General features: G+C 40.0%; 1 protein-coding gene and 1 long non-coding RNA gene across 3 annotated transcripts in view; one reads left to right on the forward strand and one right to left on the reverse strand.

Moving 5' to 3' along the window:
* arhgap36 (Rho GTPase activating protein 36) overlaps positions 1-26,101 on the forward strand; it is an 80,183-nt gene that overhangs the window by 28,395 nt on the left and 25,687 nt on the right. Inside the window, exons 1-2 of one of the 2 annotated variants that reach the window (XM_026162573.1) lie at positions 1,229-1,611; positions 11,948-12,104. In XM_026162573.1, coding sequence (XP_026018358.1) covers positions 11,969-12,104 — 136 coding nt within the window. In that variant the 5' untranslated portion in view covers positions 1,229-1,611; positions 11,948-11,968. Of the gene's footprint in view, positions 1-1,228; positions 1,612-11,947; positions 12,105-26,101 lie in introns of those variants that run through there. The other variant, XM_026162571.1, reaches the window with a different exon arrangement.
* Positions 19,645-20,889, reverse strand: LOC113019074 (uncharacterized). Its single transcript, XR_003271934.1, has 3 exons — positions 20,622-20,889; positions 20,257-20,331; positions 19,645-19,992 (listed from the first exon to the last, which is right to left on the reverse strand). It is a non-coding gene; the product is annotated as an uncharacterized LOC113019074 (long non-coding RNA).

Consider the following 26,101-nt stretch of genomic DNA (forward strand, 5'->3'; position numbering starts at 1 on the left):
ACTAAGAAACTTTATTTTATTAGTAGAACACTCTTCTTGAACACATGGTTTGTTGTGTTTGGAAACACAGTGAAATCTCTGTAAGAACTCCCTCTAACCAACGTCATGGTAACGCCTGCAACATTGGTTCAGCTTTGTTGCTATTTTTCAACCATGACTAGAAGTTGAGAAATTAGTGCCAGCCACTGGTTATTCAACATCAAAATGTTTGGTGCCTCCTGTGCTGTTGGCCAACAGGCTGCTGGTAGAAACTGAGCTACTGCTGGGTACAGTGAGAGAGAAGGAATGGCAGGAGGGTGGAGGTGACAGAGAGGTCTTTAGATGCAGGGACTATGGCTGGTAGAGGGACAGAGCGGGTGCAATAATAATGGAGAGAAGATGGAGCTGCCAGACAAGAGGGAAAAAGGAAGACCACTATTCTTGAAACATGGTAACTATTATTCCCTGGATTTGGCTTTACTGGGTCAGAACTGGTTCTCGGGCAGCTTTTAATATCCGCTCACACTTGAGTAGATATACTATGCTGTAGTATCCTTCCTCTGGTCGACTACTCCTTTTCTATTTTTCTTCTGAGCTCCACTGTCCTGTCTGTCCTTTTTATAGAGCTTTTATCCTGTCGTTTTAATCCTCCTCCTACTCAGTCCCTCCCTCCCTCCATTTACTTACTTCCCTCCTTCAGGCGCTTCTTCTCTTTCTACCTCGGCCCTCCTTTCTACCTCCTTTCCTCAAGTCATCCTCTAAAACCTCGCCTCTTTTTACCCACTTCCATCAGCTTACCACCTCCTTATTTTTTTCCCTTCTTCTCTTTATGTAACTATTTCTTCTTATCTGCCTCCTTTCCTGTCTCCTGAATTAACACTCTCTCGCCTTTTTCTACGACCGGTCACTTGTATCTCATACGCCGTTTTTCATCACTTGTGTTTTTCTTTCTTATATCTCAGTTTAACTTGTCTGACTTCTAATTTCCCGCATATATCTTGTCCTCTTTCCTGTGTCCCTATCTCATTTTCATCTCCTTTTTAGACCCTTCACACTTTCCCTTTTGTCCTCTGCATTTTGTTTCCTTCATTCTTCTTCTAACCTTATACTGCTTTTCTACTTATTCTCTCCTGTGGTCTCCTTAGCCTCTTCCCCATTTACCCCTCCCGCACCTTCCTCCCGCCCTTATCTTTGCTCATTTTCTAACTACTTGCTTCCTATTATGCCCCATCTTTCTTTCCATTTCCTCTCCTTACTTATTCCGTGACACTTCTTCATCTTCCCTACCTCTTTCCATCACCTCTTCCTCACCCATATTGCTCCTTTTTTGTTTCCTCCTCTGTCTTGTGTTTATGTTTTCAGTTCCTGAAAGTCAAGTCAGCATGCGCCACTCCTCCTGCTGCTCTCGTAATCACACTCATTCTCAGCCCTCCCCATTCCCCAGTGCCCTCCTCTCTCTCACACTCTGTGTATATCCCATTCGGCCACTTTCCGCATTAACTCCTAGTCGTCAGTTTCATTCAGCTCAGAGCTGATATGCGGCTGTTTCTCTGATCAAAGTCTGTATACAAGGAGGCTCAGAAATCTGGAGGACCACCTGTTGCATTTTGATTGAAAGACGCCCCAATACAGGTACAGACTTTGTGTTTGTTTGAGGGTTGAAGCAAGTGTACTTTGCCATCTGCTGCTTTACCTGTCTGTTGTGATTTTCAGTGCTTCTGTTACCTGTCAGAGACCTGAGTGATGATGCACGTCTTTTCTTAATGACTTTCTCTAAATTTATCATTTTATTCGCATCATTTTGAGACCATGGCAGTGTGCTTATGTAAAGACAAAATCTCAAGTATTAGGATGTTTCGTTACACCTAAAACGTCTCCTGTGCTTCCCCGGAAAAGTCTGATATTATGCCTAAAATAAAACTCTCATGTTTCCTAAACAGTTCGTAGAAACAGCAAATGTGGTGGGAGCTCCATTAGCTATAATTAAGTGGGAACATTATTTTGTAAACACCATTAATTCAGTCATTTGAAAATTGTAAATAAGCTTATTTAATTAATCACCTCAAATTAGGTCACGCTTTGGGGGAAAGGAAAACCGTGAAATAACCTGGCACTCCTGAGAAACACAAGGAAAAATACAACCTTTTTTTTTTTTCTTCAAATGTAGTCAGTTAAAATGTGACTTTAAAAAAAATATTTATACTGCAAATAACACCATATATGTCCATGCATAATGCATAAGCAAAGTTTCAGCATCATCCTATGAATCCACTTCTATTTGTATTCATCTGCTGGCTAAGCTTTGAGTTTCAGACAGCAAGGAGTCTGTGTGAGCCCCTTAAAATCCCCGAGTTTTTCTGTGCTTTTATAACTCGAGTTGTGGGGACATAAAAGTGATAACAAGCTCAGTCTGTGGGGACCTGTCTTTATTGTTGGGGACATAAAGCATGCAAAATGTAACATTTTAGAGTGAAGAACAGAGTGTAATGTCTTCTGTAGGGATAAAAACATATTATCCGTGGTTGTATACTTGCATTACTCATACAGTGGGGACATACAGATTTATGTGACCACTTAGTGAGGACTCGACTACTTTTGGTGATGAAAAGCGCATCCTTATAATCTACAACATTTCACATTACGTGACAGGATGAAGACTAGAGTGTAATCGCTTCTAAATTGTGTGTGTGTGTGTGTACTTGTTTTTCTCATATTGTGGGGACAAATGTATTTACACAGCTGCTTACTGGGGACTTGACTTACCTTTGCAGATGAAAAGCACATTTATGATGTAAAAAATTAGACATTTCAGGATGAAGACTAGAGTGTATTTTAGTCTTTTGTGTGTCTGTGTGTGTGTGTGTGTGTGGCAACATGCCAGTTCAGTCAGGACTGACACAATACCACTGCTGTGACGACGCAGGATCCGTCTTTGTGGCTCGGCCGTCAGTCTTTAGCACTGCCAAGGGGCCTATTAGCTCTGCCTGTCTGTTTATGCGTGTGTCTGTGTATGTTTGCACATGTGTGTGTGTGTGTGTGTGTCTTCCTGTCAGTGAGCAAGCAAGTATCTTTGCATACTAATGCATGTTAAGCTCACTCTGTGAGGTAGTTTTTGACAACATCCTAATTAGACCAGCCACCGTTCCTTATTTATTCTAAGAAAAACAAGACGTGGAGCTGCATAATGTGAACATAATGTTCCTTCATTAGAAAGGATCAAGGAACCACAGAAGGTACTGCACGTATTAGTTGCATGTGTGTGTGTTTAACATATTGAAAGGAAGGGAGGAAATAAAAAAGTCATTTGTGTTATCACGAACTGTTTCATTCTTTCAAACGAGATAGTGTTTTTGAACAAGCTGGAAATCTGCTTTACCATGTCACTTTGTCTAGGATTTTGGTATTTTAATTAATAAATACAGTACATTATTTTGTGGACCAGCTTTATCCACTTGTCCCTTGTGGCACTTACTTCATAAACCTCCATATAACAGTATTAGGACGGAAAGGGTCAGTTTATATATTAGACCTATTTATAACTTAAGCTTTACAGAGAGCCTACGGGATTCTTATTGTCCCTCACCAGTGAAGCGGCAAAGCCATTATTGCAGCACGAACAGATAAAATGCTGTGTTTAGTACAGAACTGGGCATCCAAAGAACATGTTCTGTACACTCTTTTCTTGTGGATGTTTTAAATTTGAAGAAGGAAGCTGTATTAGATTCTACATTTTCAAACAGCCGTGAAGGAGAGTGAAATTAGTAATATAGCTTTTGCTATTATAGAGAACTTTGTGTGTTCAACCAGCCACACGCAATTCGCATACATCCATACCTGTCAGTTTGTAATGGTATTTGATATGTATATGCAGTGGATTGAATGGCTGTTATTAGTTGTTAGTGCCATACATATCTCCACAGGACGCTGAATGGATGTATAGCATGTGTTGTTTCCCAGTTAAATACAGTCAAACTCAACTGTGACCAATGAGTTTCATCCTCATCTTTTTGACTTAACATTTTCTTTATGATATGCTCTAAAGTTTTGCTTTTTGATGCTGTGGTTTATCAAATGTACTCGGTTGGGGGATTGCAAAACGCACCCTTGGGTTTAAATTTACCCTTTCGAAATGTAAGGAACTTCATAGTTTTTATAATGTTGCAAGATTACATTTGCCAGGACATTTAACAACAGAGATCTTACGTGCATGTCTTTGCATGACCACCAGATGTCTCCTACATAAATCTCTCCGGTGCTAATACACCTTCTCAAAACTGGGTCCAGCTCAGTTTCCTTTCTACTCCCTCCTAGACCTGTCCGGGAGGTTCGTCAGTTTCCATGGTCATTTAAAACTTGTATATCCATAAAGGCACAGTATGAACTAAATGGTGTCAGGCTTGCTCAGGGCCCCTCCACAAGATATATCCCTGATTTAGAGAAAAATACTGTAATAGCATTATACTAAGAGGTTCCCAGGGTGCACTTACACCAAGCTTGGTTGCCTTGTACTGTGCCTGAGAATACCTGTAGCCCCTCTACAGTTCACCTTTTTTCATACTGAGCTTAAGTATGTGGTATCAGCTACAGCTTTAGGTTTTCTCAGACAGGTTTAATTTGTAAGATGAAGACCCCACAATAATACAACTGAACCAGGTCTGAGAAATGTACCCAGTAATACCATAGATCAATCACACAGGACAACAGGGGGAGGTCAAGCACACTCAATTAAATTAAATTTTTACTTATATAATGCCAAATCACAAGAGCAGTCGCCTCAAGGCGCTTTATATTGTAAGGTAGACCCTACAATAGTACATACAGAGAAAAACCCAACAATCGTATGACCCCCTATGAGCAAGCACTTTGGCGACAGTGGGAAGGAAAAACTCCCTTTTAACAGGAAGAAACCTCCGACAGAACCAGGCTCAGGGAGGGGCGGCCATCTGCTGCGACCGGTTGGGGTGAGAGCACTCATGCACAGTATGGATCATCTGGTTTAAGTACACCCTTGTTTAGAATCTCTAGTTGAAGAAGAACGAGAAAAATCTTTTTTTCATATGTACCAAATGTTTTTACCTGATTGCTCATGCGTCTTTGCTTTTGTGTCGCTTAATCAAAATTATGAATTGTCTGATAAAATACATATTTTCTCAACCTTGGCAGTATAAGCATCAGGATATTATGCAAAATACACAAAAAGAAAAACTGTGTTACACAGGGTCATCATTAAAGAGAGCATATACATAAAGACTGGGGCACTTTACATGAATAGAATAGGATCTTGTGTCAATTATTTCCTTTTATGTACTCTGTAAGGAAAAATATTAATGTTGCTCCACAAGGGGGTCTTTAAGGAATCATTGACCACCCTGAACATTTTCTCCTTTGTAACTTTTCCTTGGACCTGAACAGTTTCAAAAACCCTGCTGTATGTCAGCCAAAAAGTTTTTTGGGATTCAGGGATAAATCTTGCTTTTTCCGGCTGATAATTCGACCCTGCAGGGGTTTAAAATCGTGGGCAATTGCAGTATATTATTCGTGGCTTTATTAATACACATTGCATTACAGTTACATACACTCTAGTTTTCAAGTATTCCCAGATGTTTGGTTGAACAGGAAATCAATAGTTGTCTCAGCAAATAAATAAGCAATGTTATTATGTTAATGGAAACAATTAAAATGTTCTTGTAATTCAGGAAAAATGAACCACCTCCTCACCTCCTGGTAATGAATGAGAACGAGAGGCAGTATTTATCTTTGCCTCATTTGCACAGTTTGGCCAAGAAGGTAGGAGGTGGGTGGGGGGCAGAACAAAATGCTGAGGTTAATGATGTGCACGGCGAGAAGCACCCAAGGGAGAGATGACTATACACAAAACAGCAGCGTGGGGGGGGGGGGGGAGTGAAAAGCATCCGAGAGCTCTCACACCATGTTTCTTACTGTGTTGTGTCATCAGACGGGGGCACAGCATCAGAACAAGGTTATATGACCTGCTTTTAAATGCAAACTCAAAAACGGGCCCAGTTTTAGCAGGTGCTGCTTTGAACAACACGTCCTTCATTGCAGTGATCAGTGTCCTGTTTGATCTGCTGATTTGCTTCTTTCAAGCTCCGCAAGGTCTCATCTCTTATGTGTTTATCTGTCATCACGTTTCCAAGTTCTGTGAGAAGTCAGAGTTTATTTTGGTAAACATCTGGGGAAAAAATGAAAAAGCTTTTCTTTTACTGTCTAAAATCAGTAATGAGAGGTTTAGGTCATTGTATTCCACTTTCTGCTACCTTCCTGTGTGGTTTGTCTTTCATGTGGCTGCACTGCCTCATTTCCTAGTTCCTGGTATTGAAAACTCATGATTGTACAAAAAGAGAAAACCTACAGAGTGAAGGAGGGTCTTATTTTAATAGTCAACTAAGTCAACAATACTCTTTTTAAATCTTTTTTCTCCTTGTTTTCATGGTGAAATGGATTGGAAAGATTGGAAAGTAGTTACTACGATCAAATACTTTGTGTAAAATAGTCTTGAGTTTAGAATACAGTGATTTCTAGTTAGTTTTACATCAGCGAAATTTTTGTATCACAAGAGGAAAAAGAGCACAGAGCCAGACATGACACATTTCCCACACATTATTAATGAAAATAAAATTGTATCTGTAGCCGAGTGACTCAACATTTACCAAACCATTCCTGACAATCTTTACCATAAATGATGGACTTTTGAAACATTCATTGCCGATTTGATGTAATCAGAACATCGTGAATAGCAGCGCTCACTTACTGATTGTAGAAACGCTGGATTGTGGTTGGTGAACATAATTGTTTTAAACTTGGTTGAAGCAGAGTGAGATTGTTTAACACTGGGGAAGCAGACACTGGGATCACAGCTGGTAATAACAGGGTAGATGCCAAAATGTAGCCTCCGAAGATTACAAAACATTAACTTGCAAAAGTTTGCATATTTTGGTAATGTTAGCCACAATGATCACCCAGATATTGGCAGCATTAAGGGCTTGAATTTAAGGCAGCTCGTCTTGGTTTTCAACTTTCACCTGGACCCACGTGAGCTGAATAACTCACATGATGTCTCTGATGTCTCACAAATGATTCATAGCTTTCCCCTGTGACTCTTAATGACTCACAGGATGACAGAGTGGGTCAGACGTTTCCAAGGCGAGATTGCCAATAGGGGTTAATATCAGGCACTCTGCATGAACTTCTAGAGTTTTTGGTAGTAGTGTCCAGTCGAGAAGAAAAAGACTGGCATGGTATTCCAAACCACTGACCTTAACAGCTATGGGAAGTGCTACCGTAGTAAAAACAAACAAACAAACAAACCAAAAAAACAAAAAGGAGAAACTCTAATGGTTGCTTCTGCAACCATTAGAGTTTCTTCCCAGTGAACGAATCTCAGTACTTACAGTTTACATCACGGGCATGAATGTCATGGTAATTTGGGGTTTTTAATGACTTCTTTGAACTGTTCTTTTTCCAGGGTGGAAAGAGTATACATCTTTCTGACTTTAGAAAAACAAGAATTGGTGTGCAAAAGTATTTGGGTGTATTTTATCTTTTTTATCATCTTCTTATGAGATTTGTTTTCTTTCTATGGACAATAGGTCATAGGAGATTGATTTAAAATACATACCGGCTCAAATAAATACACACACTCACTTAAATCTTTTAATAAGTGGTGCTGAAGGACCTACAATGTCTTTTAACTTGTCAAGGCCAAGGCCTATAACCTTCTCATTAGTGATCATGATTGCTACAACAGGTAACTTCTCTTTACTACCATAAAAATAATTTGTTTGACACTCATAGGATTGACCAATACTCGGGACGATGGAAAGGTCCAAGGCCACCAAAAAGCCCAAAATACCAAAGATTTGGCCAAAGGTGCAATACTGAGGTGCAACTTGCTAAGAGACATTTAATCAATTATTAGTCGGGATGTGAATGTATTTGGGCCTGCATGCATACATTTGAACCTGTGTAGAGAAAATCCAAAATAAATTCAAACTTGTTCACCAATTCTTGTTTATTTTATTGATTGATTGATTTAAATCATCAAAGATGTATGCTGCACAGTCATTCCACCCTGAGAAAAGAACAGCTTGTGTTTAAACTTCTGAGCACAACTGAAATTGTTCATGAAAGCAGAGATTGAGATATGCTGACCCATCCTGAATGTGTGGTGAGACCGTTCAAACATCCACCAAGAGAGAAAATACACATAAGGTATAGGTTTAAAAACTGCTCATGAGATATGACATTTAACTTAAATGTCATGTCTAAAGTTTGGCATTTCATACAGCAGACCATATTCCCTGTGGTATTGTTTTCCACTGAACCCTGCTGCTTTGAGTGAGTCCATGTTACCAGTTTTAGAAAATGTGGATGAGGCCTCAGCGCTTTTTTGTGGGAAACTTTCATCATTCATCATTTCACTTTCACCACAGCCTATTTGTCTGGTTGTGTTTAGCATTAAGAGCAAAGTAATTTTGTCCAATCACGCTGTGCAGTCTGCATTTAGTCATGAGAAAATCATGCACACGTGGATCTGTTTCCACACTCCCGTAGTGCACAGCGAGACCTTCAGAGAATAAAAATGAAAAGATAGCATGACTGAACAAAGCGAGAAGACACAAGAAATAACACAACTGTGAGAAGTGTGAAGTCATACTTACTAAATATTTTTATGTATAAAAGGTTGTCATAAATGTTTATATCAACCTATCATACGAGCCTTGAACTTGACCTCCGGGTACAAAGAACCACTTTATGGCACTTTAATTGTAATCTGCTATCTATATCTGATAGCGGTTAACATTTGACCACCACAAGCAGCTGTTTTTTGGACACATGTACAAATGTCTGTTGTGATTTAACCACAATTCTCATGTTAGCTGTTGTTTATAACTGTTTGTAAAACCTTACTAGACCAACTGGCATGCATCAGCAGCATGCTAGTGTTTTATGGGAACAATTAAAATCCATAAACATAATATTAGTGGTCTTTTTCTGGACTGGAAAATAAAAAGTGGGTTGGGTCTACTAGCCATTTCATTTGGGGCTAGCTCATGAGCACCATATGCTACACCCTGAACTGCAGCCAGTTTCTTTAGACTGCTGTGGAGTTATTAGTACAAAACAAATTTCACAGCAGTTGGTGATGTAATCACAACCTTTAATCTTTTGATTTGTGTTGCTGAACAAAACTATTCTTATCTACAAAACAATCCAAATTTGGAGGTCAGGGAGGAGGAGGGTGTGGATGACGACTAGGTCATCTCAACTTTGATGCTATGTTCCGGCTTTTCACGAAGTTTCATGAAGTTCAGCTTTAGTTTGGGAGTTGACCGACAGTTTGTCAATTTTTTTTTAGAATAATCAGCAGAGAAACATATTGTCACTAAATATGATCCTATTAGTTAATAGTTTTTCAGTATAAAGTTCTTCTCTTCTACATTTTTTGTCATATTTTACTTTTTCCTTGCTAATTGTATCTGACACCCGTGGAGAATATTATTTCATCCAAAGTACTTTAAATGTTTATTGAATACAATGCATAGTCAAAGTCTAAAGTGGGGTCTTTAGATCTTTTTGGCTTAGGACCTTCTTCTCATGTTTCGGATCTCCTTTAGTTTTTAACAAAGAGACGTTTCCCTACAAACTTCCCATGCGGTTTCATTTAACCACACGCCACAAGAATTTGAGGCACAAAGATGTAAAGTTATCCCATCTGGACGTAATTTTTACAAACTAAAAGATTACAGAAGTTGGCACAATCCTCCAACAAGAGTGGGGAACCTAACCCCAATGTGGTGAACCAGAACAACCATTGGCATCGTGGCAAACAGAGGTGGTTTGAAGTCACCTCAGATCATAGAAGTAAATCAACGAGTTGCTAAAGACAGTTTGGACGTATTGGTTACTTGATTTGCACAGTTCCTATACGCTTGGGCTCTCTGAAAAGTCGCACAGCATGCATATATTAGAAACACATGCTTGTCTGACAGGGTGAACGGGTTGTGGAGCACAGACTTAAGATCTGGAATGAGATTGTATGCTTCTTATTAACCTGCGGCCGCTTCATCCCTCCATTAAACACTCCCCCCATTACCCCTCCGCGCTTCCTCTCAATATTCACCTGATATTGTTTTTCCTGTTTTCTTAGCATCTCTTAAAATCTCTTGATTCTACCATTCTTCTTCTACTCTTCATCTCCATCCTTATTTATTAGCTCTGTGATTTAGCTCCTTGCCCTCCTACTTGCTGCTCGGTGAGAATCTAGTAGAAGGTAAACCGTATTGAGGTTAAAATTGAATGTTCTCCACATTTCCAAAGAGAAACTGGGATCAGCCCTAACACTTACAATGCCTTCAAAAGACTTTAAGCTAATTCTTAGCTTATTCGATCTGTGACTGTGTCTCAACCACTGAAATGTTTACCACAGCAAAGAAGTACTTCTTAACACTTTGGGCCTTCAAGTAAACTAAGGAGCATGAGAATATATAGTGTGTGTACAGTGATACGTTACAATGTATACCATCTATGACTTTGTGTTTAAACTGTGCAGTTCAATCTTACCACCTTACAGAGATAGTAGCATTTTAATATTTTGGGCTTCAAACTGTTGCCACAATGGACAAAAAAGCCTTACTTACATTAAATAATACAATAATAACCCTAACCCTTAAGTTTAGGGAAAAAAATCACAAAAATGTGAAAACTGCGAAACTTGCTTTGGGATGGATTTAGAAGTTTCCCTCCAAGTTACTTGAAAATGTAAAATTCCCACCTTGAAATAGTTCGAAATTGCTAGGGCATTGATAGTGTGGTGAGTTTTTGAATATTGTTTCAGAAGATAAATATTTAAATGAGGAATGGTGAAAACTCATTTTTAAAAGCAGATTTAATTTCCCTGTTGTCCATTCAAGATCAGGTCCTGTTTGTACACTGTTGTATAATCTTAATATTTTCCAGCTTTAGCCAGTGCTCGCTATGAAGATGTTTGGCAGCCTGCTAGAGAATTAAGGGGGTATCTAGGCTCTAAGCAAAGATAGATTTAAAGAAATCGGAATACCTTTTGATTAATAACATTTTATCAATATGAGATACAGTAAAGCAGGCTAATCTGGAGTTGCAGTTGGTAATGGTTACTTCTTATAGTACTTCCATTTATTGATGCACCAATATTATTATCATGTTGCCTTCAAGCAGAAAAAAGCTGAAAATGTTTGTAGATTAAACCTCACTAAGTAAAACAGTAGAAATCCTTGATACAGTGTTTTTAATTTCCTGTTTTGTTTTTTCTTTTTTGTATGAGTTAGAAAGGGTTATTCTTCGAAATTACTAAAGTTGAGTTATTTTTTTTAATCAAGCAGTTTTATACCAAGATTGGCCCCAATAAACCTTATAAACAGGCTCATCTAGAGCCACAGAAGACTTAGTATAAAATATGCAATGTAATTTAGGTTTGTTGTTATGACAAATGCAGGCTTCCTGTGTTAAACTTGTGGATTTCCCCCTTTTTTAAAAGGTCAGGTTGTGTCTGCAGAGATTTAATGAGCTTTCACTGTGCAAAGATCTCAAGGTCAACAGACAAAAAGGGCATCACAATAGGTTTTTGTAATAAAAGGCTAAGAATAAAAATAAATACAGGCTTAAGACTAGTGAAAACAAATGAACGCGCTGACTTTTTTGACAAGAAACATGGTCTCTTTCTTTATCTTGTTACACAGTGATAAAAGCAAAGCTCACAGCTGAATTCTCTGTTTTTGCTTTTGAAGATTTTTTTTGCCTTTTAAGTAGTTGATGGTTGGTTGGCAATGGTCAGAGATTGCATGTCAGTGGAGATTTTTGTTTTGTTTTTTTAGTTTGAAGACCATCTGGTACCTGTTGATTAATGGCTTGTGTTTCTATAGGTATTTTTGTGTCCTCTGTATCCTTTAACCATCTCTTTTCTCTGCAGGGGGATCACACGTGGGCCACCATGTTGGGACAGAGCGTGCGGTTACAGCCAGTTCCCATCCAGAGCCTATCGGAGCTGGAGCGAGCCAGGTTACAGGAAGTCGCTTTGTACCACCTGGAGGAGAGGGACCTGGACTTCAAGATCAGCATCCCTAAAGGTAAGGGGGAAGGACAGAGATGGTGTTTCTAAAGGATCTGATGGTGGTTGAGTGTAAACTGATTTCTTAACTCGATTCCTCAATATTTTCCAAAGTACTTCCATTTTTTATTAGCACTCATATACTACCTTTATTGATTTGGAGGCTCGAATATTCAAGATTTAAAAAAAAAAAAATGTTAGTTTAAGGCATACATATTTGATCTTTACCCGAAAGAATTTGGACTGATGGAATCTGGGACTAAACAAAAATGGGCGTCATGGGAGTTGAACCTTTGTCTGCCATATCATCCTGAGTACTGGCCTATTCATTTATGCCCTCTGTAATGGGAATTTGTTTTTAGTCTGTATCTTCTGACTTGTTTGAACTACCCTACTAACTCCTGAGGCACTAAACAGAGGACATCCTGGGCTTTATATTAATATGTCATGTGTTTGGGTGGCTTCTTTTAGCTCCAAAGAGGCAGGAAATCATAAATAAAGTTAAATAGGAATATTCTTTTGTCCTTGGTTCTCAGGAGGATATAAAAGTCTTGAGGATTATCCTTCTTAGTCACATCTACCTCCTTATTACCTTGGTTTCATAGTATTAGGTTTTACTGGTTTTGAGGCATCAAAGGATTTGGTTTGATTTTTTTAATAAAAAAAAGCAGCATTATTTGAGTTAAAAGACACCCTTCGTTACATTGACCATCATGGAAGGATAACCTGTAATTTCTGGGTTTCCAGGCTGCCAAGTCCTACATCGGCTTACGTTTTATTGGTTTACTGAAAATGGGCAACTTTAGAAAAGCTAAACTATAAATAGTAAATAAGTTACTTAAGTAATTGTGGAACATAACAAATAACCCCAATCTGAGAGAAAATCAGTTTCCTCTGACACATAATTGAGAATGCTGTTAAGTCACATGCGAAAGCAATTGTTTGGAAATGGGCCTAAACTTTGTGTAACTTGCATAGACATGTGATAGCCAGAGTTCAAGTGTTGCCAGAGTATGTTTTGTGTTTCTGTTGATTTCTGAAATAGCATTTAAGTTGCAAATCAGTTTTTAAATTTGGCACAATCCCCTGTAGGGAAGGCAAGGAGGTAAAGACACTTCACCCGTTGCCTACTGGTGGTGGTCAGAGGGCCTGGTGGCGCCAGTGTCCGGCAGCCTCGCCTCTGTCAGTGCGCCCCAGGGTGGCTGTGGCTACAATGTAGCTTGCCATCACCAGTGTGTGAATGTGTGTGTGAATGGGTGGATGACTGGATATGTAAAGCGCTTTGGGGTCCTTAGGGACTAGTAAAGCGCTATATAAATACAGGCCATTTACCAAAGGTTTAAAAACATGAAAAAATGCTATGTCCGACCATTAAATTCATAGGGACAGGGCATGATAGTTATTCCATTACAATAGCTTCCCAGAATAGTGAAACTGATGAAGGACAACTTTGTTTTTGTCACCATTGCTGCCAATTTAATGCAGTTAAATTTCATTAGTCAGTCTTAGTGGTGAGGCGGATTGGTCGTCATGAGGTTTGAGAATAAAAGTTCACGATGACCTGGTGAGTATGGCGCCAGTTTGGTTAGCCACACTCAGCCAAACTTAGACTGAACTGCCCTAAAGCAAAAACAACAACTCAGTCTGCCAGGGGAGCCATAACAGCTTGTCTGTGAATCTGAGGAATGAGCATAAAGCAGGAAGACATTAAGGATCATCTGGAGCAGAATCCAGGGTGTCAGATTGATAAGGAAGGGGAAAGGGAGGCAACGTGATTTCTGTTAATTGACTCTTTATCTCAAATAGCATTGGATAGGGTCATGATTTGTCTTTTTTCCCACCCTAGGGGTGATGATATGAGATAGCTGGGTAATATTCACTTCTTAAACCACCGACCAGTACTGCTGTTTCCAAGTCATAGTCTAGCTGGTATTGTTTTGTTTCTGATTTTAAACTTGTGCAGCTGTCCTGGTGTGAGTCATTATGGCAAAATGTGCTATGGGAGACACCTGTTGCAGCAGGAACTCCCACAATTGTGGACGAATTGTTGAATGTTAATACAATTGATTTATGCAGTAGTGTTGCATAAACACTGCTTTTACAGGGGTGTGGGTTTTCCAGATATGGCTATTTAGTTTTCGTGTAACAATGTAAAAATGGTGACTGATGAAGCATAGGTTCAAATGTCAGCACATTAACAGGGGTTGTAACCTGTGCGTTGTTGAGATGGTCATTGTCGTTCCACCAAGTAGGCTATGTGGCTAGAGACTTGGCACACATGTAGTACACCTTATGGGTTACTTGTAATTTAATGAATTAGTTCTTCCAAACTATACATGACTATTTGATATTTGTGCATATATATTTCCATTTTCACTTTCTCACGATTTCGTTCCCCGCCCTCATTTATACCTCATCCTCTTCCTTGACTCAAACTTCCTCTCCTGAACTGACACATAAACACGCATAAATATTTTTATTTGTTCCTAATATTGTGGCAGTTACTTCTTTTCAGCAGATGTGACGGCTGAAAAGAAGCCAGCTAACCAACAATAAAAGCTGGTTATAAGCTAACATTAGCTAATGCTAGCTAACATTACCTAAAATTATGCCAGCTAACGTTAGGCTCGAGTAGCTTAAAAATCACACTTTACCTCTTATAAAAAGTTACATTCTCACGTTGCATCAGTTTATTGAGTGAGTATCCGGATACAATAAGGTTTGATCTATTTCAAAGAAAGTTTCACCAGTGCTGGCTAAAAGCAGCTAACAGTAACAAAAACAACAGCTAACAGCAGCTCTTAGCAAGAGAAAAGTTAGCGACTCACGTCAGTATCGCTGTCATCAGACAGAACAAAAAAGACATGGACACAAATTGTTGACTAATGGAAACATTAGACTGACAGGCTATACTTACTTACAGAGGAAGGTACCCACTGTGTCAAGGGTTATGGACTTGAATTGGGAGGAGTAAGAAAACCAAATTACAGTGCAATCTGCTGTACACTGACATATACTGTTGATATTTTACAAACTGTATCTGAACTGAATTGTAAAGGTGGTGGTGAAGGAGACAAAGTGATATAGCAGTGTTTCATGTAGTTTAAATTAATTCTTGCCACACTGAGTTGCCCAAATTCAGGCTTTGGTGGTGCTTGGTTTTCTTAGTCTTACATCAGACCTACATGCAAATCTTGTGTACCCTTTTGAACTCTGAAGGACTCAAGCCATCTAATAAAGTGGGCTAGATTCACTAATAAACTGCAAATTCCTCACACACCTCACAGATTGCAGACCAGGAGGTTTCCTCTTGTGTTTATTGAGGCCTAGGGTCAGTGAGGTCAGGAGGATCACTGGGGCTGATGCTGAGGAAATATGGAAATATTCAACTGGTGTCTTTGTATGATCAGGATCTGTTGGTGGCTTTTCGCCTGTGAGACCAGCTGGTATGTAAGCCTCTTTTCTCAGACTCAGAAGCTCTCTTCCATACTACTGTTCTCTTGCAGGGTTATTAACCCTTCAACCTCCTCAACTTTGACTACGTCACTGATTGAGGCTGGGTATACTTAAGTTTTCAAATAAACAGTGGAGCTCAATTATATCAAGGGCTTTACAATTCCCCTTGAGTATAAAATTTACAATTGGGATACGACCACTTTACTTCTGCAACTTTTCACAATGCATGCATGCACCAAAATGGGCCTACAGGCCCTTGTGGAGATTTTTTGTAAACAAAATTCCTGTGTTAATGAAAAAAAAAGAAGTGTAATTTAATTCACCTTAATTTCATGCCTAAAATTATCCAAAGCACGAGTGGGGAATTCATTTTTCCAATGGCCCACATAAGAAGCTTGGACTGTTGTAGAGAGCCGCACTTATCTGAGCGGCCCTCCACAACAGTCCCAGTTTCTTACAACATAATAGGACTATTTAACTATTTACAATCCACACATGAATACATGGGGAAAAAAATTCTCCCATTTTCTGCGTCGTTTAAAGTCCCATGAGGTTTTTATAGGTTCCACTACATGAGACCTTCTGAATTAGCTGCTTTAACTTGAGCATATTTAAATAAAACACCTGCATTGCCCTTTTTACCTGCAGGTTTTACACTGGCCTCATGTTCTAGCTGTGATTCAATCTTCACATAAACGATGGATGTGGCTGCCTGAAAATCGCCATAAACGTAAATTCTGTGGTTGCCAAAACAAACCCAGCTGCACAGAAATATAGACAAAATCATCTCTCTGCCTCCTCGCCCTTCATCTCAGTAAACTTTCTCAATGAGTTTACTGTCTCAGTTGTTATTTAGTCTTATTTAATAAAATATTTGTTCATTTAGTAAATTGTGGTCACTATTAGAATGAAATAGAGGAAAAACAGGATACGCAAACAGGTGCATCTAACGATAACCAAATGGCTAACTCTTGGTTGGTCAGATTCAAAAATGCCCAGCATGAGATTTTCTGTCAGGATCTCTTTATTCATCAGGAGACATCAAGTGGCAATCTTTTAAAGTCTATTGACTGCATTGGAGAACTGGTAACACCAGCTGCACTATCTTTTAATATTCACTTAACAAATAAATATGCTCAAATATATGATGTGTGTCAGTTCTCTTTTCTCATTAAATTTGCCGGTCCGTGCTGCAGCTCAACAGATTCAAAGTGTGCCTTCTAAGTTGTATTTTTTTTTTGTTTTCCTCACTCATTGTTTGTAGCGGTGACAACATAAGGAGAGAGGAACCCAGCACTGGACAGAAACGTTCAAGACGTCTGTGGATGTTTAAACTTTCTGCATTTGACTGATCTACAAAGTTCAGGACCTTTTGTTGGAGGTCTTTAGATGTTTAAATCAGCTTTAAAAGTTTCGAACGTGTGGGTGTTTTGGTTGTTCACCGAAGTATCTGGGTATCTGTACATACAAGGCTTTGTTTGAAGGTCTAGTCGCTCGCTAGATGTCCACTCTCTGGATGTCTGACAAACATCTGAGGCATCCAAAACAAACTCAAAGTCTATTTCTTTCAGCAGCTCTTTCGGATTTTCACACATGTCCAAAATAAGTATGTGTGGTGGAATTTAGTGCGAAGACGCCCTGGAAACTTCTGGCTTCAGGCAACACATATTGTGATTACCCTTGTAAAAAGAGGACATTTTTAGCTATGTTTAGCACAAGATTAAGCATCTGTAAGTGAACTTCTATGTCAATGTTTTGCACTAATATAATGGAAATTTGTCCAGTAATCTTTTAATGATGTTGTGACATAAAACGCTACTTTTGCTCATCTAATGGTATCATTGTTGCTCTGTGGGATCTTGTTTAGTCTGTCCAATGCTCTGTTACAAATTTATTGGCTTCTCGCATTACTTAAAGTCTCACAAGAGAGGAACCTTTGTAACGCATATGTTACCCATGTTGTGAGTCACGTTTTATGCCCTTACAATGTAAATACACTTTAGAGTGAACACTTGTTTTGATATTAATGCTCCAAGAAAATCTACTTTTAGCAGACAATGTTTCTAATGTGTCACACATCCTGTGAGACTCCCCGTGCTCCGTGCTTTTGGGAAATCTTGTTCTTCTCTCTTGTTCATATGTGTGTTTGTCCCATCAGGTCAGGGTTCAATTAAACAGTAACGTTAATGGGAAAGATGACTAATTCACTTTATACCATCTGTTTTCTTACTTGTTTTTGTCCCCCCCACCCCCCCGTGGTGATCACTACTATCATGGTAGATGTCCTTAGCATATGTGATTTTAATGCTCCAACATAAACTTCACAAATATCCCACGTGGACGAAATAAACTTGGCTGCTTTAAATGCCTTGTGTTCCTGAAAAAGAGCCGGCTTTGATTTAGTGATGTTGTAAACAGCAGACTCACTGACCCAAACAGTTTCTTCCAAGATACGTAAACCCAGTGAGAGCGAGACGGCGTGCAGCTTGTAAAACAGCTCACATTCATACTTTCCTTGTTTCTTTATGAAGTCAACTTTTTGGTTAATGAGCAGCAGCAGATGTGAAGAACTTAATTAACCGGAGAGGTTTGTGTAAGAAAAGCAGAACGTAAATCGATTATTTAACCTAACAGACTGTTTTATTTGTAGTAAATGACCATATAAGTGCATGTGTAAATGAACTAAAAGCTCACAGTGTATATATGCCTAAAAGTTTCCTCGGCCCGTCTCACAGACAAAGTGCTCTCTGAGTAAGTGTGGGAATATTCCTCCTCGGTTTCTCCCCTGGGCTGTAATCTCTCCAGGCCACCCAGTCTATTACAGTCTCAGCATCACCTCCCGTTGCGCTCCCTCCCTCCAGTCCGTCTTTTGTTGCTTTTTTTTCCCTCCCCATCTCCGTACGTGTTTTCATTCCTCGCGTTTCATCTCACTTTTCTCTCTATGTGCCCGCTCCCTTTATTCTCTGGGTGCTTCATCCTGCTGGAACTGAAGGACAAATCGCTCCCATAAACCTTCTCCAGTGTGCTTGTACAGTTTGTATATATTCCACTCTCCATTTATTTTCGTGTGTGGCCCCCGTATGCAGGTATTTGAATGTTGTATGCATCACAAGTGTGGTTTTTAGTTTTGCTGGCAGGGTCCAAGGAATTCTTTGTGAAGTGTGTTGGTACTTGAGTGACAGATTTTTCTCTTATTTGGTGTGGTCTGGAGTTCATTCTCATGCCCTGTTTTATGAGTCGCTGCTCTGCAGGGACTGCAAACTAACTCTCTCTCCACTTCCTCTCGTTTTCCTTCTTTTTCTTTTTTGTCCTTTTATTACTTCCCTGGATCATTTCAGTCTTAAAACTCTTGGCTTTTTACCTGTAGTTGGATTTGTGCTTACGATCCTTAAATATTTATTAAACCAGGTGAGCGTCTTTGAGATGATGATTTTCTAGTCAGGTATAGCAGCAAGATATAAAAAGTTATGCATTAAAAAGAGTAAAAACTTTCAATGCTTTGATAATCTGAAATATATGAGCACGGGCTGCTTCACTGGTTACTCATTGTTAGTACTGGGTTGGTCCGCATTGGACTTCAGAACTGTCTTAATTCAACAAAATGCTGGAAACATGGAAACATTGACATGACAGAATCCCACAGTTGCTGCAGATTTATGGGCTGCACATCCATGATGCGAATCTCCTGTTCCACCACATCCCAAAAGTGCTCTGTTCGCTTGAGATCAAGTGACCGTGGAGGCCATTTGAGTACAGTGAACTCATTGTTGTGTTCAAGAAAGCAGTCTGAGATGATTTGAGTTTTGTGACATGGTTTGTTATCCTGCTGGAAGCAGCCATCAGAAGATGGGACACTGTGGTCATAAAGGGATGGATGTGGTCAGCAATAATACTTAGGCTGGAGTTTAAATGATGCTCTGTTGCCTGATAAAACATCGCCTCACTAGCCTCAGTTCTCTTTTCTTAGTTGACAGGAGTTACACACTTTGTGGTCTCTGCTGCTGCAGCACATCCCTTTCAAAGTTTACCTTGTTTCATTTTCAGAGATGCTCTTCTGCATACCTTTGTATGCACAAGTAGTTATTTGAGTTACTGTTGCCTACCTTCTTATCACCTTGAAGCAGTCTGACCATTCTCCTTTGGCCTCATCAGCCACCACCCATGTCTAAATGCACAGAGCTGATTAGCTGATATTTGTGTAAAGGAGCAGTTGAATAGGTATACCTAATGAAGTGGCAGTATATAATGAGCATACAGGCAGTCAGTGTAATTAGAGAGACCTGTCACCATGGTGACCACGGTGACATGTAGCCATGGTCATGTGACATGGGTGTTTTTAACCACACTTTGGAGCATTGTTTGAAACATCTATCAACCCATCCCCAGTGTCAGTTACTTGCCTCTGTGTTTCCTGCTTATGTTTACGTTAGTTTTGTATTTGGTTCCTATGCCTGCAACACATGAAAAAAAGAATACCACAGAGTAAAACATTGCTTAAAGTATGGGCTGTTCGAGGCAATTGACTCATATTATTGCATATTATTGCAGCCATGTTCATTGTGCATGTATGATCTGATGATTTTTAAGGCTCTAAGAACATAATTAAGCAAACCTAACAATCGGCTAACGCAACAGCATCTCTCCTGCCAGTATTGTTTCAGTTCAAAGTCACAGTGGTATTACTCACAAATAAGAAGTTAAAAGAATTATTTTACCAGAAGTCTCGGAGTAGATGGGAAGGATTCAGTGGTCCCTTGGCCCCCTGCATCCGGTGCACTTGATCTCAGGGGCTGCAAATATCAGTCACAGCCAAAAATGGTGAAGAGACAAACAAACAACAACCAAAATGGGATAGTAAACTGGGGTTAGGAGATAAAATCCAAAACAGTAGCCATGCATCTGTTCATCAGTAATAAATAAAGGTGGCCTGTTTAACAATCAGCTCAGACAAACAGTGTGACGTTGAGGTTCTGAACTTCTTAATCAGCCAGTCATAGATTGTAAAATAGATCTGGCAGAGGTAGCAACATGCATGAAATGTTTCTGGTTGTTCATTAGGCCTGCAGGAGATTTTAGATACCTGTGATTGACATTGAATGCATCATTTTCCTTGATTTCCTCCGTCAAACATCTTCAGTCGGAGCGCAGGAAGGTAGCAGAGTCTTTTAAACATCAAAGCCTGGGCTGTTTATCCCCTCTTTGTTTTTGTCTTGTCTGTCACCTTATCTCCCTGTGAATGTGCATTATGTAATCATACACATGTACATGCACACACTCATCAGTAGCAGATCAGCCTCAGCTGGATGAGGCATGCGTTCAATGGGAGGGGCTGTGTGCTTTGGAAATAAACTTTAATTTCCTGCAGTCATGAGAATTTGACCTCTTTATCCCAGCAGCACACAGCAGTCTTCATTTGCTCCCTGCTACTTTCATTTTTTTTCTTATTTTTTTTGATTAAAGCAGGAAAAAAGAGGGAAAAGAATGTCCGTACTTTAAAGTGCCGCAAACAGGCCGGGCAGCATTACTTGCCATGAAGGTAACAGCAGTGATTCCTTAATAGGGAAAAGGTCTGACTTTGAATTAGTGATTTCTAAACAGCAGCTTTGCTAAAGCAAACAAAGGCTTCGTCCACACAAGCCAGAGTGTGAGGCTGTAGAGTTCCTAAAAATAAAAAATATCCCACTTGTAACAAAACATACACACCGTCAGATTTTCTGTTTTGGGGATGTAGTTCACAGTATTTTATTAAAAAAGTGCGAAGAGGAAGTAGAAATGTCAGCAGTGGTTGTTTTTCAGCTCTGACTGAAGTTAAGGGGAAAAACCCAGGCAGGGTAAACATTTAATCAGAGATCTTCCCCAAATTATTAGGTACACTCAAATGTTTGCATTCTCAGTTTTATGAAATTTATGAAAATGAGGTTTTACATCTATCCAAATATGAGCCAAGACCTTTATAGAAAGTGTAGGAGTCTATACAGTCTTTGCATTACAATATAAAGCACCTTAAGGTAACTGAAATGGTTGTTTTTGTCTTTTAGTTGACATAGAGTTTAAACAGAGGTTGTTTTTTTTTTTTTTTTTGAAGAAATACTGTCAGGAGCCAAAAAGAAAGCTGTATAGCAATCAGCTATCATGTATTAAGCTAGCTTGCCAGTGTAAGTATTAGGTGTAAAAATTTAAATCAGTAAACAATCAGTAATCTTGACTATAATACGATGATTTCATTTCTTTTATGAAATTACGAGGCATGGTGGGGGGTACGATCGTGAAGCTTTACTAAACAATATCTGTATTTTGGTCACAAATACATTTATGTAAAATATATTTAAAATGTCAAAATTTAAATTGCATGAAAAAACAGGCGCGTAGTCGTACTGTGTTGCCTTAAATTGAATTTTCAAGGAACATCATAAATCTTTTCTCCATCCTTTTTTCTCATACTAAAGTAGATTTCAGTCTTAAAATCTTTTTTGGCAGAGCTCATTTTGTGTTTTGGCATTTTTTTACAATCACTTATTATCTTCAAAACACTTTTCCTCGATTTATTTACCTCTCTTTGTATCTTACTTATAGATACACACATGCAACAACAAATCTCCCTTCATCCAGCATGTCAAGGGCCATTAGACAGAGTGGGCTATTCCAAAACACTAAACAGACTCAGTCTATTGAAAAGGTTCTGCTCTTGTCTTGGAACTGAGGAAGAGGTGAAAGCAGAAGATAACAAGTGAGATGAAGAGGAAAAGAAAAAGTAAATGTCGTATTGAGGGTGAGCCTGATTGGTGGTGTCTGTTTAAAAGGACATATTACTTCCATGATCAAGGTTATAAGTATGGATTTAATACATTTATACTTACTCCACCACATACCTTTGATATACCAGCCTGGTCTCATAAAATATTCATTAAAATATATCTGTGAAGGTTCTCAGTCATCCAGGTCATCGTAGTCAAAGGAGCTTGCAAAGAAAAGCGTCTGGACTTCTTTAAGTTGCTTGAAGACGTTTCACCTCTCATCCGAGAAGCTTCTTCAGTTCTAAGGTCAAATGGTGGAGAGTCCCAGATATAAACCTAGTGGGAGTGACCCCCCACAGAGGGACAAAAGGACCCCCTGATGATCCTCTAATCGCCTGAGCCAAGGTGTGAAACTGGGCGTGGGTCCCAATCAGCCAGAGTTTCGGGTATGTTCATTGTGAAACCTGGCCCCACCTTATCATGCGAATTCCTGAGGTCAGATGGCCCAGGATGTGAGTGGGCGTTAAGGCGTCTGGGAAGGGATCTCAAAACTGGATTGTAGATGGCAGAGAGTTGGTGTCGTAAACCCCCGCCTCTGTTCAAAGATGGTCGCTCACAGTGGACATAGATGGCTTCTTTCACTCCTCTTTCAAACCATCTGTCCTCTCTGTCCAAAATGTGAACATTGGCATCCTCGAAAGAGTGTCCTTTATCCTTAAGATGCAGATGGACAGCTGAGTCTTGTCCTGTGGAGGTGGCTCTTCTGTGTTGTGCCATGCGCTTGTGAAGTGGCTGTTTGGTCTCTCCAATGTAGAGGTCTGAGCATTCCTCGCTGCACTGTACAGCATACGCCACATTGTTAAGTTTGTGTTTTGGCGTTTTGTCTTTCGGGTGAACCAGTTTCTGTCTGAGCGTGTTGCTGGGCCTGAAATACACTGGGATGTCATGCTTGGAGAAAACTCTCCTGAGTTTCTCTGATACACCGGCTACATAGGGGATGACAATGTTGTTGCGTCTGTCCTTCTTATCCTCCCTCGCTGGTGTCTGATCTTCTTTTTTGTACCTCTTTGCTGACTTTAAGAACGCCCATTTAGGATAGCTGCACGTTTTGAGTGCTTCCTTTACATGTGTGTGTTCCTTCTTTTTTCCTTCAGGCTTAGAGGGAACATGTTCTGCCCGGTGGTGTTGGGTCCTAATTACTCCAAGTTTGTGTTCCAAAGGGTGATGGGAGTCAAAGAGGAGGTACTGGTCCGTGTGTGTGGGCTTCCGGTAAACTTAGATGTTGAGTTTGCCGTTCTCTTCAAAGTGCACAGCGCAGTCCAGGAAAGGCAAACAGTTGTCCTTTGTGTCTTCCCTGGTGAACTTGGTGTTTTTATCCACAGCGTTAATGTGCGCAGTGAAGGATTCCACTTCTTGTGTCTTGATTTTGACCCAGGTGTCGTCCACATATCTGTACCAGTGGCTGGGTACTCTTCCTTTGAAAGAGCCAAGAGCCTTCCTTTCCACTTCCTCCATGTAAAGGTTGGCTACAATAGGTGACACGGGGGAGCCCATGGCACAGCCATGTTTTTGTCTGTAGAAGCCTTCGTTGTATTTGAAATATGTAGTGGTGAGGCAGAGGTCTAACAGTGTGCAGATCTGATCGGGTGTGAAGTTGGTCCTGTCCTCCAAGGAGCTGTCTTCTTGTAGTCGTTTTTTGACAGTCTCCACGGCCTCCGTGGTGGGTATGCAAGTGAAAAGAGAGACTACATCAAAGGACACCATGGTTTCATCTGGATCCAGGGTAAGTTTCTGGACCTTGTCGGTGAAGTCTCTCTTTTCACTTGCATACCCACCACAGAGGCCGTGGAGACTGTCAGAAAACGACTACAAGAAGACAGCTTCTTGGAGGACAGGACCAACTTCACACCCGATCAGATTTGCACACTGTTAGACCTCTGCCTCACCACTACATATTTCAAGTACAACGAAGGCTTTTACAGACAAAAACATGGCTGTGCCATGGGCTCCCCCGTGTCACCTATTGTAGCCAACCTTTACATGGAGGAAGTGGAAAGGAAGGCTCTTGGCTCTTTCAAAGGAAGAGTACCCAGCCACTGGTACAGATATGTGGACGACACCTGGGTCAAAATCAAGACACAAGAAGTGGAATCCTTCACTGCGCACATTAATGCTGTGGATAAAAACATCAAGTTCACCAGGGAAGACACAAAGGACAACTGTTTGCCTTTCCTGGACTGCGCTGTGCACATTGAAGAGAACGGCAAACTCAACATCTAAGTTTACCGGAAGCCCACACACACGGACCAGTACCTCCTCTTTGACTCCCATCACCCTTTGGAACACAAACTTGGAGTAATTAGGACCCAACACCACCGGGCAGAACATGTTCCCTCTAAGCCTGAAGGAAAAAAGAAGGAACACACACATGTAAAGGAAGCACTCAAAACGTGCGGCTATCCTAAATGGGCGTTCTTAAAGTCAGCAAAGAGGCACAGAAAAGAAGACCAGACACCAGCGAGGGAGGATAAGAAGGACAGACGCAACAACATTGTCATCCCCTATGTAGCCGGTGTATCAGAGAAACTCAGGAGAGTTTTCTCCAAGCATGACATCCCAGTGTATTTCAGACCCAGCAACACGCTCAGACAAAAACTGGTTCACCCGAAAGACAAAACTCCAAAACACAGACTTAGCAGTCCATCTGCATCTTAAGGATAAAGGACACTCTTTCGAGGATGCCAATGTTCACATTTTGGACAGAGAGGACAGATGGTTTGAAAGAGGAGTGAAAGAAGCCATCTATGTCCACTGTGAGCGACCATCTTTGAACAGAGGCGGGGGTTTACGACACCAACTCTCTGCCATCTACAATCCAGTTTTGAGATCCCTTCCCAGACGCCTTAACGCCCACTCACATCCTGGGCCATCTGACCTCAGGAATTCGCATGATAAGGTGGGGCCAGGTTTCACAATGAACATACCCGAAACTCTGGCTGATTGGGACCCACGCCCAGTTTCACACCTTGGCTCAGGCGATTAGAGGATCATCAGGGGTCCTTTTGTCCCTCTGTGGGGGGTTACTCCCACTAGGTTTATATCTGGGACTCTCCACCATTTGACCTTAGAACTGAAGAAGCTTCTCGGATGAGAGGTGAAACGTCTTCAAGCAACTTAAAGAAGTCCAGACGCTTTTCTTTGCAAGCTCCTTTGACTCATTTAAATATAATTAATTAGTTCGTGTTCATGTACACAAATCCAAACGAGTGCTGTTTAAAGCCTAAATCTAATTTAATGTCCCAATGAAATACTTCTTTTATATACAGGGAAGCAGACGAGGACAGTCAATACACCAATCAGGTTTTAAAAAACCCACCAGAAAAGGAAAATTCATAATTATTCATAATCAGAAATTAGTACATTAAAAATTGTGACAATTTTACATAATGCTGTAACACTGTTAGAAATTTATTTAGTTAAAAATTTTAAATGCTGGGTTTTAGATACACAGTTTTTTTGGGGGGTTTAGTGTTCTCTCCGTGGGTCATGAAACTTGTTCTAAACTTTGTAACGCTTTCCCTGATCAACACACATCATATTATAAAAAGAGAAAAAAATCTAAAACTAATAGAAAAATTACAAAAACTAAATAATTTTCAGAAATAAAGACTTTTTTCTATTTAATACAGACTGCTGAAACAAAAAGCAAATCTACAGTGGAAATGAAGTAAAACTAAACTAATTCACTCTATAGTAAGGAGTACACAATGGATGGATGGATGGTAGTATTTGGGTTCATGTACAGATAAAAGCTGGTGATGGGCAC

The sequence above is a fragment of the Astatotilapia calliptera genome, chromosome 3 (genome assembly GCF_900246225.1).
Source record: "Astatotilapia calliptera chromosome 3, fAstCal1.2, whole genome shotgun sequence".
Lineage (NCBI taxonomy): Eukaryota > Metazoa > Chordata > Actinopteri > Cichliformes > Cichlidae > Astatotilapia > Astatotilapia calliptera.